This window comes from Lipophrys pholis (assembly GCF_963383615.2).
Source record: "Lipophrys pholis genome assembly, chromosome: 7".
Classification (NCBI taxonomy): domain Eukaryota; kingdom Metazoa; phylum Chordata; class Actinopteri; order Blenniiformes; family Blenniidae; genus Lipophrys; species Lipophrys pholis.
The window spans coordinates 11,242,486-11,262,548 of record NC_137638.1 but is presented as its reverse complement, the minus strand read 5'-3'; the positions used below and the strand labels follow the sequence as shown (position 1 = coordinate 11,262,548).

The 20,063-nt window shown below is 42.2% G+C and overlaps 1 protein-coding gene across 1 annotated transcript in view; it reads left to right on the top strand.

Moving 5' to 3' along the window:
* pi4kab (phosphatidylinositol 4-kinase, catalytic, alpha b) overlaps positions 1-9,208 on the top strand; it is a 28,536-nt gene extending 19,328 nt beyond the window's left edge. Inside the window, exons 37-54 of the mRNA XM_080467322.1 lie at positions 282-440; positions 540-619; positions 809-1,008; positions 1,951-2,041; positions 2,619-2,786; positions 2,877-2,930; positions 3,028-3,148; positions 3,240-3,369; positions 4,622-4,765; positions 4,867-4,937; positions 5,664-5,770; positions 5,856-5,960; positions 6,056-6,181; positions 6,324-6,444; positions 7,337-7,496; positions 7,603-7,692; positions 7,817-7,900; positions 7,986-9,208. Coding sequence (XP_080323448.1) covers positions 282-440; positions 540-619; positions 809-1,008; positions 1,951-2,041; positions 2,619-2,786; positions 2,877-2,930; positions 3,028-3,148; positions 3,240-3,369; positions 4,622-4,765; positions 4,867-4,937; positions 5,664-5,770; positions 5,856-5,960; positions 6,056-6,181; positions 6,324-6,444; positions 7,337-7,496; positions 7,603-7,692; positions 7,817-7,900; positions 7,986-8,037 — 2,063 coding nt within the window. The 3' untranslated portion in view covers positions 8,038-9,208. The remainder of the gene's footprint in view (positions 1-281; positions 441-539; positions 620-808; positions 1,009-1,950; positions 2,042-2,618; positions 2,787-2,876; positions 2,931-3,027; positions 3,149-3,239; positions 3,370-4,621; positions 4,766-4,866; positions 4,938-5,663; positions 5,771-5,855; positions 5,961-6,055; positions 6,182-6,323; positions 6,445-7,336; positions 7,497-7,602; positions 7,693-7,816; positions 7,901-7,985) is intronic.
* Positions 9,209-20,063: the final 10,855 nt, after the last annotated feature.

Sequence of the window (20,063 nt, the reverse complement as noted above, 5' to 3'; positions counted from 1 at the left end):
GGAGAATTTGTGAAGGAAAGATGTGGAGGATTACAATTTGAATAACAAATACGAGACTAAGAACACAGAGAGATTCATGACTGCTTCCGAGCAGCAACAGTAGATCATCAAAATCAAGGAACTATTTTTTAATATTGAGCAAAACTCAAGTCAACTTATAGAATCAGGTAGAGTATAAGCTCTTCTCACTGTAACACTGAAACATGAACAATGCCTGGCTGTTTTCATCTTATTGCTCTGGAGATGTAGAAAAATGGTGGATGGGTTTTTATTTCACGCAGATCCCCAGGACATGTCGGTGAACAGTCTGTCCGTGGTGGCGGTAACAGACAGCCGCAACAGTCTGGATGCAGCGGTGGGCCAGAGGCAACAGGTGGCTCAAGGATGGATCAACACCTACCCTCTGTCCTCAGGGATGTCCACTATATCCAAGAAATCAGGTAATAACGACCATAACGGTCACAGTGAAACATCTGACATCTGTTCATAGACTGTTCATTTCTATTTGAATCTTATGTGTTGCTGCTTCACTGTTTCAGGGCTCTCAAAACAAAACAACAGAGGCTCTGAACTGCACAAATACTACATGAAACGCAGGACTCTTCTGCTGGCTTTACTGGTATTTACCCTGTTTATACACAGAACTTTCAAAAGTGTAGTATAAAATACAACTTCTCTGTTTCATTTCTTTGAGCACAGAGCCAATGTATGTCGAAAATTCTTCATGTGTCTCAGTTTGTGTGTTTCAGTCTCATCGTGTTGAAGGTAAACAGGAAGTTCCTCTGGCTCATCTGTTATTTCTCTGCAGGCCAGTGAGATTGAGAGGCTGACAACATGGTACAACCCGTTGTCCACTCAGGAGCTTGCTATCGCTACAGAACAGTCGGTGGAGACCAGCATCACTAACTGGAGGTCCAAATACATCAGTCTGCCTGAAAAACAGTGGAAGGACAATGTCAACCTGGCCTGGAGCATAGCGCCTTACCTCGCCCTGCAGCTGCCCGCCAGGTACACGGAAGAATGCACATCGCCATGTTGGTGTTAAACTGCACGTGTAATACATTTTTTCCTGTAGAGTTGCAGATCAGAAAAAAAACTAAATTGATCTGAGACTATATAACATTTTCACAAGATAAATGCCTTAAACCCTTAACTCTGTTTACTTGAGTTACTTTTGTTCAAGCAGGATGTAATTCAGTTATGGTTGAACAGAGTCAGTGTTGTCCCCCTCTTGCCTCGCCTCAATAATGACATTGGGTCTTGTGTGTGGGGTTTGCATGTTCTCTGTGCTTAAGTGGGTTTTCTCTAGTTTCCTCCCACCTTTCAAAAAGATGTGTTTGAGCATGCGACAAAGTGTTTAGAAGTGTTTTCATTCCTTTTTGTCTTGAATTATTCACAATTTGCTGTCTATCCTGTAAGTATAGATGATCTTTCATAAAGTGATAAGTTGTAAGTAATTGATAGATATAGATAGATAGACCTTATTGAGACTGTGTGCAAAATAGTCCCGGCAGCAGAGACAACAGAACTAATGCAATGAACATACATTAAACTACAATATTATAGTAGTAACGACAGTGATTTCTGTTGTGTACTAATAAGGAATGAGAAGAAAGAAAAAGACAAACTATTAATTGCAATGTTAGAAATAATAATATGACATAGCTTAATATTATGCTATAATTATATGTCTATATTTCCATTGTTAAGGAATATATAAAAGGAAATTTTTCTCTCTATATATATATATATAGGGAGATCTATAAAAGAGAGTGGACTTGTATATAAAGGCAAGAAAAACATATGTACATGACTTCACATCAAAGGCAAAGAAAATGTAATCAAAAATGGGTTCCTGCTCTTATCTGATAAGTTTACAATACCCGTATGTGTCCTTCTTCTAAGGAGATGATTGAGAACCTTTTTGATTCAAATATTTTAATATTTCAGGTTTAAAAACACAGAGGCTATAGTGACGGAGGTGACTCGTCTTGTGCGAATGGATCCTGCTGCAGTGTGTGACGTTCCTGAAGCAGTCAAGGTGAGCTTACAAGAGGATTACTGAAAACTTGAGTTTCATTAGTCCTGCAGGTTCACTGATATGCTCTTGTGCTCTCATCTCATCATGACGGGCTTTTGTAGCTCTTTATTGATTATACGACATCTTCTTGACCTTTAAGTTAGAATCATTCTTTGTTTTTTGGAGTTCCTGTGACTGTGTATCTGTGAAGTTGCAACAAGTTGTAGTTTGTGTTTTAATTTGAGCTGTTGGTTTAGTCACCTGAGAAATGATCGCTATTGAAGAATCCTTTTCCCTCCAGCTTCATTTTGTCCTCTTAGTTTAATTCTGCCTGACTGAACGCTTAATGAGTCACGTGGTTACCTAAACAAGAAACAACTGAGGCAGAGCACCGCCATCCCCAAAGACTTCCAGAAACTATCTGATGATCCTCTTTGACGTCTCATACTTGTTTTCTTCAGTCACTTGAGTTGAAAACAAAGCTTCCTCTAGAGGCTAGTTGTTAGCACACCATCAGATCTGATTACAGAACACAGGCTGTGTTTTGAGTAAAGCCAGTGTTGCTGCTGAATTATTACTTTTTGTCTTTTTCCTTCAGTTCCTGGTGACGTGGCACACCATTGATGCCGACTCCCCAGAGCTGAGTCATATCCTGTGTTGGGCACCAGCAGATCCTCCAACAGGCCTCTCATACTTCTCCTCTATGTACCCTCCTCACCCGCTCACAGCACAGTATGGCGTCAAAGTGCTCCGCTCCTTCCCTCCTGTATGCACACACACGGATTTGAATTTAACACGATGATTAGGTCCCTCTGATTGTCAGTTTGTAAGCCCCTTTGCTTCTTTTTGCTTCTAGGACGCCATATTGTTTTATATTCCTCAAATTGTCCAAGCACTTCGTTACGACAAGGTAAACGTCAGATTCTTAACGTGTATTTGAAACTTCGTCAGGAGTGTGAACTTGACACAGCTTCCCACTCTCTCTTCCCTGTCGTGTGCCGGACTAGATGGGCTACGTGAGAGAGTATATCTTGTGGGCCGCTCAGAAGTCTCAGCTGCTGGCTCACCAGTTCATCTGGAACATGAAGACCAACATATTCCTGGACGAGGAAGGGAGCCAGAAAGATCGTGAGAGCTTCACCCTCACTGTACTTCACACTACAACACGCAAACGTACAAATGTAGACGAAGGTGGCGTTACTCCTCTCTCTGTGTGCAGCGGACATCGGTGAGCTGCTGGAGCAGATGGTGGAGGAGATCACTGGATCGCTGTCGGGTCCCGCCAAAGACTTTTACCAGAGAGAGTTCGACTTCTTCAACGAGATCACCAATGTGTCGGCTATCATTAAGTATGAACACATATTTATCTTTCTCATCTTTTTGGCCAATAAGTACAATGTCAGGTGATCTACATCACTGTTTCACTCCCAACGTGAAGCTCATTCACATGATTTCAGTTTAGTAATAATTTCGATGCTTTTAGGTTTTAGTAGTGAATGTAACAGCAGACACTGTTAGAGGCTCTTCATAGTAGTAAATTAAAGCCTGTTTCCTCTTTATATTTGATCTTCTTTACTGTTTTGCAAATGGATTTCACTTTCCACTGATAGAACAGTCCTTTCTTTTGTTAGTCACATTCATCCATTCACACACCAAAGCACTCACTCCACCCATCAGGACACGTTTGGGGTTCAGTGTCTTGCTCAAGGACACGTTGACATATGTGGGATCGAACCTGCATGTCCAGGTTCATCTGCTACCTTAGGCCTTTCTGTGTGGAGTTTGCATGTTCTCTCTATGCTGTGTGAGTTTTCTTTCTGGATTACATGTGGGAACCAGTGACTGAACAAGCTTGTTAGTTTACATGATCTGATAGGTTTCTCTGTGTTTGCACTGTGACGGATTGTATTGGATTAGATAGTCTCCCACCACCTCAGATTCAAAAACTCAGATAAATCAGATATTAAAGATGGATCGTTGAATCATCTCGACAGGAATATAGTACCAACAGCAGAAATGTTATCCAATGCTTTCCAAAGGCTGAAGTTATGGACTTCGATGGCAGCTAAACGGGACATTTAGGTCATCTCACATGTGTTAATGAAGTGATAACAAGTTCCCTCCTGAGATGAGGTGTTTTCTTCTTTTTTCCTGCCACCAGGGCTTTGCTCTCTTAATCCCTGTGTTGTTCATTTATTGGGTTGATGTTTTCTCGACTGTCACTGTGATTATTCGCTGTCCTGGAAAACCTCTCTTGCGGTGCCGCTCCTGCCCCTCGCTACCACCTCGCTGGCGTTCACGCTCGACGGCTGACGAGCTGTTGTCTGACAACTTGCATGCAGAGAGCGTTTTGTCTTCCCACCAGAGGACAACAAATTCCCCCCTGCCATCATTAGAGCACTAATTGCCACAAGCAAAGGGAGAAACCCTGGCTTTTACTCTCCATTACCCTTTTACCCCAGTGACCACCTCCTGAGACTAACAGGCGGCGGCTGTCACTTGTAGTCTGGAGTCATTCAGTGAGATGCCCATACATGATATTCCCCGTCATGGAGATGTTTCTTTGTGGAAACTCTGTTGTCTTGTGTTTGTTTTTGTCAGACCGTTTCCCAAAGGGGAGGAGAGGAAGAGGGCCTGCCTGGAAACTTTGTCACAGATCAAAGTCCAGCCCGGCTGCTATCTCCCCAGTAACCCCGAGGCCATCGTGCTGGACATAGACTACAAGTCTGGGACCCCCATGCAAAGGTGGGCTGTGAAAAAAACCAAATGGCTGGTTTTACTGTCTTGATAAATACCAGAATCGTCAAAAAAAGTAAATGTTTTCAACTGTTTGTGCCTCTGTTTAGTGCTGCCAAAGCTCCCTACCTGGCCAAGTTCAAAGTGAGAAGGTGTGGGGTCACCGAGCTGGAAAAAGAAGGTATCTTTCATAAAAGTCTCCCCCAAGTTTGTCCAGAGAGAACTTAAAATAAATTGGATACTAGTTAACTACAATTTAAAAAAAAAAAGATTTAACTTGGGGAAACTTCAGTTGCAATTGTTAGAAGTGGTGATTAATGAAGTGTAATCTCTTGGCGAGTATACCAAGAGAAGATGTGAAGGAGTTTGAGTTTGTGACACAAAAACAAAAAACTTCCTGAACAACAACACTTTATCTTTCAAAATAACAGAAATAGTTTTAAGTGGGTCTGAAATGTCAAAGTGCAACATTGCAGTAGTTGGCCATTGAAGGCTTTTACTTTGAAAATAGTTTTTATTGACTCTTTATTGCCCTTTTTACATCCACTTTATATCTGTCTCAATTTTACAGCTTTAAACCTGTCCACATTGTTTATATTATGTTTTACTTAAAATCCAAATATAAGGGATTGTATTTTGTTAAATTATATCTTATACTTACCAAAAAAAAAAAAAAAATATATATATATATATATATATATTTTTTTTTTTTTAAAGATTATTAATTCATGATTACTTTTTAGTTTTTTTGGTGTTTTTTTTAAATATTCTATCTGTACTATGCAGTTGTGCTTTGAAAAAGTACATTTTCAAGAAAATTGATTTTTCAAGGTAGCTCACTGAAAGTGAACTATGAAGCTTCTGGACAAACTAAGTGTGTGTGTGTGTGTGAACATCTTCTCCTCAGGTCTGTTGTGTCGCTCCAACTCTGTGGATGAGGAAGGAAGTGAAGAGGAGGCCAAGAGGATCTGCTGGCAGGCGGCCATCTTTAAAGTCGGAGATGACTGCAGACAGGTCTCACGTTGAAAGCCTGACTTATGACCCTCCTCTCAGCTCCAGAATGACCTTTTCCTCACCATGAGTTCCTCTGTGTTGACAGGACATGCTGGCTCTTCAGATCATCAGCCTGTTCAAAAACATCTTCCAGCTCGTGGGCCTCGACCTCTACGTGTTTCCATACAGGGTTGTAGCCACGGCGCCTGGAGTGAGTGCTTATTTCCAGCTACACGCTTTCCTGGAAGGAGCCACTCGAATGTTCTAATTAACTCTTTCTTTCATCTTTCTAACGTGCCACCACAGTGCGGCGTGATCGAATGCATCCCTGACTGCAAGTCGCGGGACCAACTGGGTCGGCAGACAGACTTTGGGATGTACGACTATTTCAGGAACCAATATGGCGACGAATCCACGCTGGCCTTCCAGAAGGTAAAACACAAACTCTTACAGCCTTCCTATTCAGGGGTCAGTCAACGGCATCACGAAAAAATATATTCTAATTTTAAATGTTCTTTTTTTTGTATTCACGTCCAGTTTGAGCTGATGGTTATTCTTTTTTTTTTTTTTCCAGGCACGATACAACTTCATCCGCAGTATGGCGGCTTACAGCTTGCTGCTATTTCTACTGCAAATAAAGGACAGACACAATGGCAACATCATGCTGGACAGCCAGGGCCATCTCATCCACATTGGTCAGCATGTGCTTGGTCATTTTTCACGTGTCGTTATAGCTTTATTTATAGACTGAAAGATTTATTTCTGTAAATCTAATTTCAAAAATCTGTGATGATGAAGATAAAAACATGTTTAACACTTGAATCACTTCATCACTTCGAAAGTGCCTCAAGTTATTCATAGTGAATTAATTCATCCACTAATAGAAACCTTTGAAGAAATCAAATCAGTCAAGAAGCTTTGAAAGTTGTAGGTAATACAGAAGACATCAAAACTTTAGTAAATTCTGTCATCTGGTCTGCGGTCACTGAAACTTTTAATTACTTTCACTGCTGAGGTGTGTTATTTCTTTCTAAAGATGAATTTTTTCACAAAGATTGAGGCGTTACATAGCTGGCCAATAGTTTTCACTTCCTGGTAGTTTTAGAGCGTTTGACTAACGAAGCGCCATTCGTCTTCCATCCAGGAGATGGCAGTAACTTTCCAAAAAGCGCAATAGTAGACGATGGAACAGTGAGGAAAGACATCACTGAAACATAAAGTGGTGCGTCTCAATGGATTAGTTAAATGTGGAAAGATTCCATAAATTAAAAAATGTGTACTGTAGTTCAAAAATGTTTAAACTCTTTGTTGTTTTATCCTTTATAAGTTAAGAAGATCCCAAATATAGTATCTCAAAAAAATATAATATCTCAGAAGTCCATGTGTTTTTCCAGTTTCTTTCACCAGAGGCCAAATTATCACAATTAAAGTTTTAAGAACACTTGAAACTGTATTTCATGGTGTGAGTGTCAAAATAAACAGCAGCAGAGGTTTCCATTCTGTCTCCATGTACCTGTACGTGATATTGACGCACTCCTAAATACATTGGCGGACATCGTGTGTGTCTGTGTCTCTTTGTGTTTCCAGACTTTGGCTTCATGTTTGAAAGCTCTCCCGGTGGGAACCTCGGCTGGGAGCCGGACATCAAGCTGACTGATGAGATGGTGATGATCATGGGCGGTAAAATGGAGGCGACGCCCTTCAAATGGTTCATGGAGATGTGTGTGAGGGGGTACCTGGCTGTCAGGTATGTGTGTGTGTGCGTGTGTGTGTGTGTGTGTGTGTGTCTTTAGGAGAGGTATAGTCACGGTTGACTATGCTTTGAGGATTTTGATCAAATGTCTTCTGAACAGGCCCTACATGGACGCAGTGGTCGCCTTAGTTAACCTCATGCTGGACACTGGACTTCCCTGTTTCAGAGGACAGACCATCAAACTGCTCAAGTGAGACACGCCCACACACACACAAATTCAAATGTGTTTGTTTTCATATGACTGAATGTGGAAATGAGCAGCTTGAGTGTGATTCGACGTTGTGGTTCACACTAGTGTGGTTCCTTTCATGCAGGCAGCGGTTCAACCCGGGCTTGAGTGAAAAAGATGCAGCTGCTTTTATCATTAAGGTCATCCAGAACTGTTTCCTCAGCAACAGGTCTGAATGGTTTTTATCATTGTTTTCTGTTTTTCATGATGCTCCAGAAAACATTCTTTGACTGTTTCCCCTTTTTGCTTTTCAGGAGCAAAACCTACGACATGATCCAGTATTATCAAAACCAGATTCCATATTAAACACAGGTGCCTGTGCATGAGCTTCTTGTGTGTGTGTGTGTGTGTGTGTGTGTGTGTGTGTGTGTGTGTGTGTGTGTGTGTGTGTGTGTGTGTGTGTGTGTGTGTGTGTGTGTGTGTGTGTGTGTGTGTGTGTGTGTGTGTGTGTGTGTGTGTGTGTGTGTGTGTGTGTGTGTGTGTGTGTGTGTGTGTGTGTGTGTGTGTGTGTGTGTGTGTGTGTGTGTGTGTGTGTGTGTGTGTGTTGCGTTCTTGCTCATTGTTCCTGCAGATCGTTGGATGTTGTTTTCAGTTTTTAGCTCAAGCTACTTGTTTCCTCTTGAAATCTATTTTCTTTACAATTTTATTTTTGTTTTGTTGAAATCGATTTTATGATATTGCACTAGAATCTGGACTTCTGTGTACTTTGAGAGAGAGAAAAAAAGACGGGATCATCTGCACGTTCTGTAAATAGTTTTATCAGAGTTTGTGCCGATTTTAAATGATTTTATTGTCCTTGAATGTGGATTCAGTTGATTTTAGATGGGGTTTGAAATGTTATTGGATACTTGAAGTAGCTGAAGTAGACCAGTTTCAGTTCTGACCAATGTGGCCTATTCTGTCATCGCGTACTTGACTGTACTACTGTGCTTCTCTTTTAAATGGACCAGTCGGAGTGCTCCTATCAGTGGCATGGTACTCGTCTCGTATGTAACAGTGACACTTGACTGTAAAGACCTAAGTTACACTGTCTGTGATTTTGGGTTTTAATATTTATGGTTTCAGTGGGGGAAACTGATGCACACAAGTTCTGGGAAAACACTGGTGTTTATGTTTTGTATTCTTAGCATTGTCGAAGGGGGGGGGAGGGAAAAATATTGCACATAAATTCAACTTTTCTATTGTTTGTGGGTGGCAGTCAGGCACAGCTTCGATGTTGGGCAATTGCATGAAGTTAAGTGTGAACTACCATGTAGCCTGTGTCCAATGTGGCTTTTTGGTGAAAATCACTTTAGTAATCCAAAGTGCTGTGCCACTTGTTCATATGACTTGCTTCAGCCTTCATGTAATGTTACTGGCTCTCTCTTTGTATGTTTATATTCATGAACCATTTTCTGTCTCTTTTTCTATCTCCATGCCTTTTGAACGAGAATGCAAAAGATATGAAAACAAATAAAGATCTATTCACTTAAAGAGAAACGGCCTGCTGTGTTGTTGCTTAACCAATGTCTGGTTTATACAGATGTGATTTAAAATTTTAATCTGTTTAAAACGTCATGAACAAAATTTTATAATAGATCACTACAGTTTTTCCATATTTGATTAGATTTTCCAAATACAATCATCAATCAGGTGACTTTTACACTGACTGAAAATGAGGAGTGGTTTTACAAGGCAAAGGGAGAAAACATCAGTGTTTGTGTTGTCTGGAAAATTTTCAAAACAACGTGATCCCACATAAGCAGTTCTGGTGTCAACTATAGTATCTGTCACTGTATCTAAAATGTCTTCTGTGATCATCATTAACTCGTTATTATTAAGAAAGAAATGGGGAAGAAGATGTTGGTGAAGGACTGTTGAAGTATTTCTACTGTGGCCTCAGGTTCATCTATCTTCTATACTACTTTAAACTATTCGGGGTCACACATTAACATTCATTGTCAGTCACAATTTAGTCACCAACTTATCTCAGAGGCTTTTAGACTTGGGGGAGAACTTCTGGGGTCCTAACTACTACACTACCACCACCAGCAACAATTAAACTGAAAAAATTACACATACTTTTCTTTTCTTTCTTGCAGCTGAGTCCAGAAAGCAAAGACATGGCAAGCAAGGTCTCAGGTTCAAATACAGGCCAGGGCCTTTCTAGGAGCAGTTTGCATGTTCCCCCTTTGTACTCCGGCTCCCACCCGCAGTTCAAAGAACACGTGTGTTAGGTAACGTGGTGAAACTAAAATTACTCCTTAGTGTGAATGTGAGTGTGTGGTTGTCTGTCCATGTGTCCATGTCCATGTTTGCCCTGTGACAGACCGACGACCTGTCCAGGTGTACTCTGCCCTCGCCCATAATTAGCTGGGATCGGCTCCAGCGCCACGCAATGCTGCACAGGATTAAGTGGAATAGAAGGTGGCTGGAGAGATAGATCTCTGTAGAGCTTTAAACTAAACCGAGACAGGCTTATCTTCAAGCAAAAGTGTTTACTGCTTCGATTGCAGCTCAAGTATATCTCCATTTATTTACGTACAGGGGAGCTACAAATGATTGGTTTGGTCATCATGTAATGTTTAGGATTATTTGATAATTTTATGAATTCGCTGTGTTGGAATTTGTCAAAATCACATAATCTCTTCAGATCCATTTCGGTAGTATCATGCCAATAAAACATGATCTATCAGGCTTTCTCTGAACCTCAGCTCGAAATTCCTCTTCGATCTAGATGGGGGTTCGGTATGAAAGAGTGAAAGTAATTATTTGTCAATACTCTCATCATATCAGACTCCGGGATCCACAATTAGCTTCATGTGTTGCACGTCTTATTCGTGTGTCCACCAGAGGGCAGTAGACACTCTTTTTATTTTTAAAAATTAGTTTCCAAGGCCTCAATATGACTGAACTGATTAAAAGAGAGGGTTCCACTGGCTTTAAGAACAACTGAGCAGATACATTAGCTCCCACAGTGACTCGTTGACCAGAGTTCAGCCATCAAAGCTGTGAAAGTGTTTCCCACTCAAATAATGAGTGTGACCCTGAGCATGCCTGGAAGCAGTCAGAGATGCCCTGAGAATCTAAGCTTTTGAAGATCTCCTCCTCTGACAGCAGCAGCACTTTAAACCCAGGCCGACATGTAGCCACCTGTTTCTGCTGCTCTGAGACATGGATATGAAATTCTGTCTTGAGGGGAAAAACACAGGCAAAACAGGTTGGGTTAAACATGGGAAAAATGCTCTTTTACTTTGGTTTCGTGTGTGTTGAGATGGTACAGCAGCATCCAGGACTGGCACGAGTATAAAAACTCCCCAGTAGATCATCTAGTTTACACCCATGCCAACAGATTCTATAACCAATATGTGTGATTGATGAACTGATATTGCTTTGGAAGGGGAAACATATTCAACAGTGTGCTTACCCAAACTTAAAGCCTGTTGGGGAGTGTGGGGATGGGCTGATGAATGCGTCAGCAGTGGACAGTGAGAGCCTGCGGGAAAGAGCCGTCAGAGCTCAAGTCAACACACCGGAGGCCAAACAATTAGTAAGAAATGGAGTGAGTGAGAGGAGTGAGGAGAGACGGATGAATATCCCATGACAGCACATTGCGCTGAGCTTGTTTTTAGTTTTTCACAGCTGGTATACCACTGCTTTCAATCAAAGGCCTACATATCTAATTAAAGAAAAAAGGTGCTGATGGTCACACGAGGGCCTGTTTTCAACGCTCCATTTGGTGAATATTTCATTGCATACAGATATCCAGAGGGGAGCACCTTGATGTATTTTTGATGAGATCAGATCACTGACTGTCGTGGCTTCTCCCCATGGTCCTGCAGGTATACTAATCTCATCCTGGAGTTTAAAATTCAACATTTGTCTGTGTGTGTGTGTGTGTGTGTGTGTGTGTGTGTGTGTGTGTGTGTGTGTGTGTGTGTGTGTGTGCACGCAGGCAGCCTGGACATTTGAGCTCTGAAATAGAAGGTTGTTTCTGGCCTGCTCGAAAATATAGCAAAGTCTAAAAACTAACAAACAATAACTGAGAGCTGAATAATCGACAGTAAAATCCAGCCAACTTTCAGTTAGTAAAGTTAGAATAGCGTGAGATCCATATTGTGATGGCGAGTTGGTTTAAATGATACTTTAACGCATGTCCACAGAAGAAGAAGAGAAAAAATAAGATGTTTACATAATACACAAACGGCTTCCTGCATGAAGTCTGATATTTGTGTTTAAGTTACACTGTTAAGTGTGGGGGGGGGGGGGGTTCCGGGGGGTGAATACTGCAGATGAAATGTATCAAATGCACACAGCATACAAAGACATATTCATGGTGATGGTGGGAAGTGCATTAAGCGCCAATATGGTGGATGCTTCCACGTGGGTGGTTGTCAATTTGAGTTGCCAGCACATGTGAGTGATTACCCAACATCTGTATATTGAGGTGTTTTTAGCTGACTGAAAATTGAGGAAGAAAAAAAACAAACAAAAAAACCCCCAACCACCAACATCTTGTTTTTGCCTCCTGTTTCATGCAGCCCGGCTCCATATCATATGTTTGTGTTCATCACATGTATTAAACTGCAGGGCATCTTGTGACACATTCATGCTCCTTGAAGTGGAGCGGCCGCAGCCTTGTATGCCAGCCATGTGCTGCGCAATAATTAAGTGTTCTCTGAACTGTTCCAGCCATTAAAGCTGTAAGGAGCAGAGCTGAGTAGAAAGGGCCATTTGTCCAAAGGAGCAGAGCAGACAGTCAGGCCTATTGATGAGATGCTGGAGCTAATCAGGAATAGTGGTTGCTGTGCCCTGAATAGCACCCTTGATGTGTATTTCTTGTGGGAGAAGTGAAGCTGATGCCATACAAAAGTCAGGCTGTCCCTCTCGTCATTGCTACCAGAGGTTTTTCTCTCTTTTTTTTTCCGCTTATAAATGACTGTGAATGTATGTGTTCTTTGGCTAATAGCTGCCAGGTATAACCTGCACCATAGTGCCAACATTTGTAATGTCATGAGGTCATAGCTGCTGAAATCCCCCATGTTGGATGAATAAAGTCTTATCTTAATCAACAACTCCACAAGTTGTGTATGAAGGAGTATATTTTGTAAAAGAAAAAAGAAAAAAAGAAAAGAAGATTGGCTTTGGAATCGACTGCTTTCCCCGTGGAGTCACACCTCAGGATACCTTCCTATTACATTTCTCCAGCGATGGATGGCAGCTGCAATGAATGCTCATGCTGTGATTTACATGTAATTGAATACATTGATTACAAAACATATAAAACACAAAATTCTTCACACAAAAAGCGAGCAGACGGCCCTGTTTACACGACAACGTTTCACGTGACAACACCTAAGCCCTTAAAAAAAGGAGTGTGTTTACACTGCAGCAGCGGACACAGAGACCACGTTGTAGTTAGTATGCCGGGCCATTGGAGGGCACTGTTGCTTGATTTTGTAATGAAATTACACAGACGTGTGCAGAGAACACTACACTATAAACGTGAAGAAAATGGAGAGAACCCGACATCCGCATGGACTGCAGACGCATCGGATGCTATCAGGGGTGAGTCTTAACTATTAAACTACTGATCTGGACGATAAAACTAGAATATGGACCGTGAGTCGTACCACTACGCGGCCGCCATGTTTGTTTACAACTGAATGAGCAGGAGGGAGGGGGAGAGATGTGCATGCGCAGTAACAGGCTCTGTAGCCTCCGGGTCAGTCTCTGCGGGAGGGATTTGCGCTAAGAAAGAATCTTTCCAGTTTGGGAGCCGGATTAAAAACTTTGCAGATACCGTGCATCCGCAAACTGGTGCCGTGTAAACGGACCCCCCAAAAGTGAAGAAAGTTTTTGCGGATACACTCTAATTCGTTGTAGTGTAAACTACTCATGCGGACGTCCTCTCGGTCATGGTGAACAGTGACCTGAAACAACAGATTTTTCAGAGTCTCCTTCAGAGACAAAAGAGTTCATCCAAGATGGAAAATCGATTGTTCTCGCTTTGACGTCAACATATGTGGCTTGTTTGCCACAGCATCTAGCGTGTAACCAGTGATCCCTTACATTTACCATCAACAATAAACTTCTGGAAATTTCTTTAACATTGTGTGGGTATACGCAGGTAAATATTTGGTTTTGAGAAAGTTGGTGAAGCAAAACCGATGAATGTTGCAACCTTCTGCGTTCATTCACTCGTCTTTAGGATTCAGATAAGATAGTTTAACTGTGTCTCATCTTTTCAGATGTGTAAATGCAACTAGAAATTCAACAGAAGATCACAGGGACTGAAGCTTTGTCTGATCTGAGATTGTCAAAATTAGATTAACACATGTTAAAAAAAATCCATAATAATACCTTTAGAAGAATGTAGAGCAGACCTGTATGCCAAGTACATTCATTTTGACCACTTCAGCTTTAGTATGTTTATGAGTGGGTGTGTCTGCCAGTGTTGGTCTTCGCCATATTCTTTAATAAAATCAGATGTCAAAGAGGGAGACTACAAGCTTTTTAGAGGCAATTCAGACTCCAAGGAAAAGAAAAGGTTGTGAACAACAGAGTTACACTGAGTCATAAAAATTAAGTTGTGAAATTACAAAAAGTAACCATGACATTTTTTTTTTTTTTAGATCCAAAATGTCCCTTCAGTTGGCGGTTGACATTTTGTTCAGCTTTCATTTGCATGTGCCAAGACTACATTAGTCGGGTGAGACTCTGGGCTGTCTTATCTCATGACTTAGGGAGGGGTTGGTGCTACGGGCTTAACCAGCAGAGTCAACGTTTACCTGCAAGCTAAAGGCCAGTGGGAAACAAACAATGTACATTTGAACATGCAAACACATGAGCGCATTTACAAAGGGCAAACGCAAGCACTTGTCATTGCAGCAGTTAGATTAAGGTTATCACAGTTATGTATTTCACTGCATTCAACCGAAAATACTGTATTAGCATAACAAATCAATCTTATAAAAAGCTCCCGTGAGGCAGCGTTAGAGAAAGAACATTCCCACAACTCAGTGAGTGCTTGTCAGGACACACACTGGGACTAAAACTCTCTCTTTTCCTCTTTCTTTCTGTCCTTTTTCCCCGATGCCCACATGCAATATGCTATTGGCTGAGTTGCTGAATGGGCCCCCAGTGATCGCCCTCTCCTTATCGTGTGACCTTTGATCTGTTTGGACAGCGTGACCAACACAGGCTGCAAGAAGAAGAGAGCCAGGAGAGATTCAAATCAGTGCAGAGAAAACTCGCCACAATTTAATCCAGTTTATGGGCGGGGGGGGGGGGGGGGGGGGGGGGGGGGGGGCATCACTGTTTTGTCTATGAAATCATCTTTAATACAGTATGTTGAAAACACAGTCTGGTATCAAAGTGCACGTTTGACCTTGCACTTTTATACAGGATAAAAAACAACAACATGTAAATACAAGCACTTTATTTTCCTTAAAAAATTGTGTAACAAACATTTTTTTTCTTTTGAAGTGAAACATCATGATTGTATTTGACTGTATATAAAAAAAGTTTCTTATGAGTAAAAATAAATATTTTAGTCCATTGGTCGTGTTACCCTTCTTTCTACCGTCCTCTTTGCTGTCCTCTAATTGTCCTTTCACCTTTTACCTGGCCGTGTCCGCTGTCCCAGTTCTTCCTCTTTGTACTTCCTCTTGTGCTGCCACAGCTCCTGCCTTTTGTCATAGAAGTCATACTGAACTCTTCACATCTAACGTGTTCATACTTTACAAATTCACTCCCGCCCTTTGATTTTCTTAATTGAGACTGGCTCTCTTTAACTGAATTTTGATTCTAGACTGAAATTTTAAATGTCATTTAGACCTTTTGACAGTAAAAAAAACCAAAACAACGGAAGACCCGTAAAATGAAATTTTTCAAACAATCCAAATATGAAAATAGAGTTTTTGTATGAAGTTTTAGCTCACTGTTATGGCTGCTATTGGCATCATGCAGTTGTGTATCTGTCCAGCAGAGGGCCAGAGTATCACCAGACTGATGTATGCACAGCAAGGTAAAATACTACATCCCAAACAGGCACGGGGCAAGTGCTCAATATCTCTGCACGACTTCTGTCAGGTGTTGTTTGTTCTCCTTCTGATTCCATACCTCCACCCTCTCTGATTTCAAGATACTTTCCTTTTAAATCCTATGACTGAAATTATGCAACAGAAGATGCTAAATATCTGTGCCCTGTGGTCACTTTGGGCAGAAAAGTTTCACATTTTTGGCCCAAATCATACTTTAGTTTTCTCCGTTGGATTGAATCAGATTAATTCGGCACCATCCATAGCAACCAGTCAACAACAAAAAGCCTCTGCCACTCTCAACCGCCATGGCCACTGTTGCCACGGAGACCCATTCAGATGCCCGGTGGTGACCTCTGACCTGAGGGGAGGCTGGTGAATGTAGCTGAAAGGGGCGGCTGGGCTGGGGCATCTGGGGTATCATCTGGCGCCTAACAAAGCCCCTCGCCAGCTGGGGAGGAGGGCAGAAGATACAGAGAGAGGGAGCCGGAGGAAGGGGCACACAAGAGTGGGGAGTGGAGCGAAAGAGAGAGCACTCTTTTCTTCTTGCCCTCTTCAGAGAGAGTGGCCATTGACACTGTGCATCTCATTAAAATCTGTGCGCACCTCCCTTCCTTGCCCCCCCTCTGGTCTTCTGGTGTACAGGGCCCAGGCAGCTGCCAGTCCTGCTCTGTCCATTCAAGCTCAAGTGTAGTCCACTGCAGGACAGAGAGAGAGCGACAGAGAGAGAGAGAGAGAGAGAGGTGTGTGTGTGTGTGTGTGGTTGTGGGTGGGGGGGCTTGGACATATGCCACCAACACTGGAGCTGGGGACGCTGCACCAAGGTCCGCATTGCATTCCTGTTTCATCTTAAAATGCTACTTTTTTATTCTGTCGACATTTTACTTCTAATATAAAAACGCCAGAAATCCTGTGGAGGTGAAAAACATGACGTGCACATATAAAAGCTGCCATTTTCTTTTGGAATTCCTTTTAAAAAGTTGCATTCCAACAATTTCATTGTCTTCCTTTCTCAGCTAAATAAAAAAAAGAAAGGATAAATTAGAACAGCAGGTGTCCTGAGTTGACTCTTTTTTTTTTTTTTTTTGGTAGATTTTTGTGAGATTCAAGCAAACACATGAGTTATGTGATGTCACTGAGGCACCAGACCCGGGCCTCATCCATGTGTAGACGGACAGCGGGATAAAACATGCAAGCAGCTGCTTGGTGGCAACACGCGTAATCACAGACAGCAGACAATGACACACACGCACCCGCCGACCTCCCAGAGCCCCTCTGGTGTCCCTGCACCCCTGAAAGATATTGTGGCTACGCACAGGTCTCTCTGGAGGTCACGGTCATCCAGCGTGTGTGTGTGTGTGTGTGTGTGTGTGTGTGTGTGTGTGTGTGTGTGTGTGTGTGTGTGTGTGTGTGTGTGTGTGTGTGTGTGTGTGTGTGTGTGTGTGTGTGTGAAGCCAAAAGAGCACAGCAGGGCCTCTGTCAAAACAGAAAATCAGCCATGGGGTGCAATAGAGAGAGGGGGGGGGGTTGTAATAATTGAGGGGATGGGGTGAAAAAATGTAATAAAAGGGGAGGCACTTAAACTGGTGGATGCTTCGCTAATGAGTCGATATCGCTGCAGGTAAGCAACGCTGCAATTACTGAGAAGTGTATGAGATCTTCGTGTGTGTGCACATACTCATTTGCACACTCTAAACGTGTGATTGTTTCAAGAAATGAGAAGTGAGCTGAGAGACTGGAAGCAACATGTATCATGTCGGCCTTAACTCTACTTTGTCCGTTCGTCATTCTTCACAAGCCAGTTTGGATTCCTAAATTCAAGGGTACAGTGACAGAGCCCCGTTTCCCCCACCTCCTCGGCCTCTCTTTCTGTCATCTCCACTGATGAATGGGGGTTTGCGTGTGGATTTTAATTACTGCTCTGTCGAGGTGGGAATTGGCCATGCATTAAATTGGAATGAGACACATTTTTCCCCTCAGCAGGGGAGGGGGAAGATTGGAGGGTAAAAAGGAGAAACTGGTTACTGTATATTAATAGAACCATCCAGTGGCACAAAGTTCTCGCATAACTATGCAAGACTAACAATTAAAGGAGCTACGAGAGAAGTGGAACCGAGTATCACACTGCAAGAAGTTTAGTGAAGGATTCTCCTGGATTATTAGAATGTTTTACAGACCATTCTCTGGCCAATTTAGTCCCCCCCCCCCCCCCCCCCCCCCCCCAAAAAAAATGTCCCTGTTAAAATTACAGCATAATTGTGAGTTATTTTCTGAGTTAAATGGCTGCTGACTCTTCCCCCTGTGCAGGAATTTATTTGGTCAATCCACTGTGAGAGGAGAAAGTCGTGGAGGCTCTGCTCTGCGGGGATCCAGCATGGTTGCCAAGGGCATATGTATTTATGATGAAGGTGTATCTGTGTCAATTACCTCTGATTAAAAAAGACATTACATAGATCAAACTCCATTTTGCAGTCTGCCTGTGTGGCTCAGCATCAAAGAAAAACTGAGCTTTGAATCCAGCAGCACACAGACGGCGTCTCGTATAGCTGAAGCTGTGTGCAGTAGACCGAGCAAAGCAACCATTTTACTTTTTTTCTTTCCCCAAAAGTTTTTCTGTTTCCAGATGGAAGAAAAGGGGCTGCCTTTCTTGTTTTCTCCACCAACCGCATATGTTATGCCTGAATTTTAAAATGCACAGTCGAAATATGAATGTTTCTGAGTTCTGACCAGAAGATTGTACGATTTCATACCATTTAGTAGATTAAGCGCACAGATCCAAACGCTTCGTTGGTTTAAGCCGTATAGTAGATTGATGAATGGATTTATTTTTGTGATATTGTGTTGCTGTGGCACAGTAGCTGAGCTGTGAGCAAGGTCTGTTTGATCTTATTCCAGCAATTAGTCTTTCTGAAGTAGAAGAAATCTACTACATATTTTGTGGAACTGAATGTGACATGAATGTAAAACTGGAACTGTTCCAATAAGTGCGTGCTACATCTCAAGAAGTGCCCTTTCCTTCAGCAATAAAGTCTTAAATTACTGCTGCCGCTATTATTTGTTGAGCTCCAATATGAAGTCATCCATTCCTTCACGTTGGGAATGAAACAACAGCACAATAAAGGTGAGGCCACAGAAAGTGCATCTGAAGACGAGGCTCATTCTGGGAGGAGACCACACAGACATGTATTTATCTTGTCCACATTGAACCCTTTAGCTGTATATTATGCAATTCAATAGAGACATGATAGGTTGGAGTGCATGAGCACTGAAAGCCAGGCTTTTAGAGTGATATGAAACTCGTGTTTTAATTCCACTAAAAACGTGCCCATTGTGGTAAAAGTATCAAGTATCAACGGTATCAACAGTGATCAGAGCGGTTGAATGACCTGCAGAGATTAACGTATAGTCACAGTGTATATTGTTTTGATCCAACTCCACTTCGCAGGTCGCTTCAAGCCTGAAAATACAGGCGTTTGCAAGAAATTCACATGACCTAAAGCTGATGGTAACATCCTACTTTGTTTGTGTCTGAACTGAACTTGCCACCACATTATCGGCAGCTCATAGTCCACATTTTAAATCTCGGGGCCGGACCAGGAACTTTCCCTATTAATATCCCTGAGACTGTTGAGGTCACATTGATAGAAGATGACTTAAGTTTAATCGTGACTTCTGTCAATTGGATGCAGGGAGTATGAAACGTAATAGGATCAGAGTGGAGAATGAGACTTTGAAGTCCCGGTCTGCTTCACTACAATCTCCATGGCTCTGAAGTTCCCGAAAAATGACAGCGACGAGTGTAAAACCTACAATTCTTGTCAATTATTTACTGTCTGTTGATAAGACCGTGACCTGAAGCGTCCCCGTCAGATGGCGGTACCGTGACTCAGCTGTTTGAAGGGGAATTCATAAAGTTCTTCTGTATTGGAAGATGAGCGTGTAAAGCTGAGCATGGTCCTGGGGCAAATACAGCCATCACATGATTTGATTGGAGGTTGCAGGGGTCAACTCGTGGTCATCTGTAGTCAGCGGACAAGCTGAGCCACTCTCTGATAACAAACCAGACGGGCAAAGGACAGGAAAAGCGTGACCTGGCAAACAACACGTGACCCCTGACAAAGATCTTTGCCTGTTTGTTCTTGTTTGTCCCTTTTTTATTCTCTCTGAAGCTTCTCGCCCGTCACCTTTGAAGTGTCTCGTGCTCTGCTCCCAGTCATCAGCTCCTCGTGTGTCTCAACACGATAAAGCCAAGAACTCCAGAGGTGTTTGCTTCTTTCTACTTCTTCCCACAACTTTCTCTTGGCTGTCTTT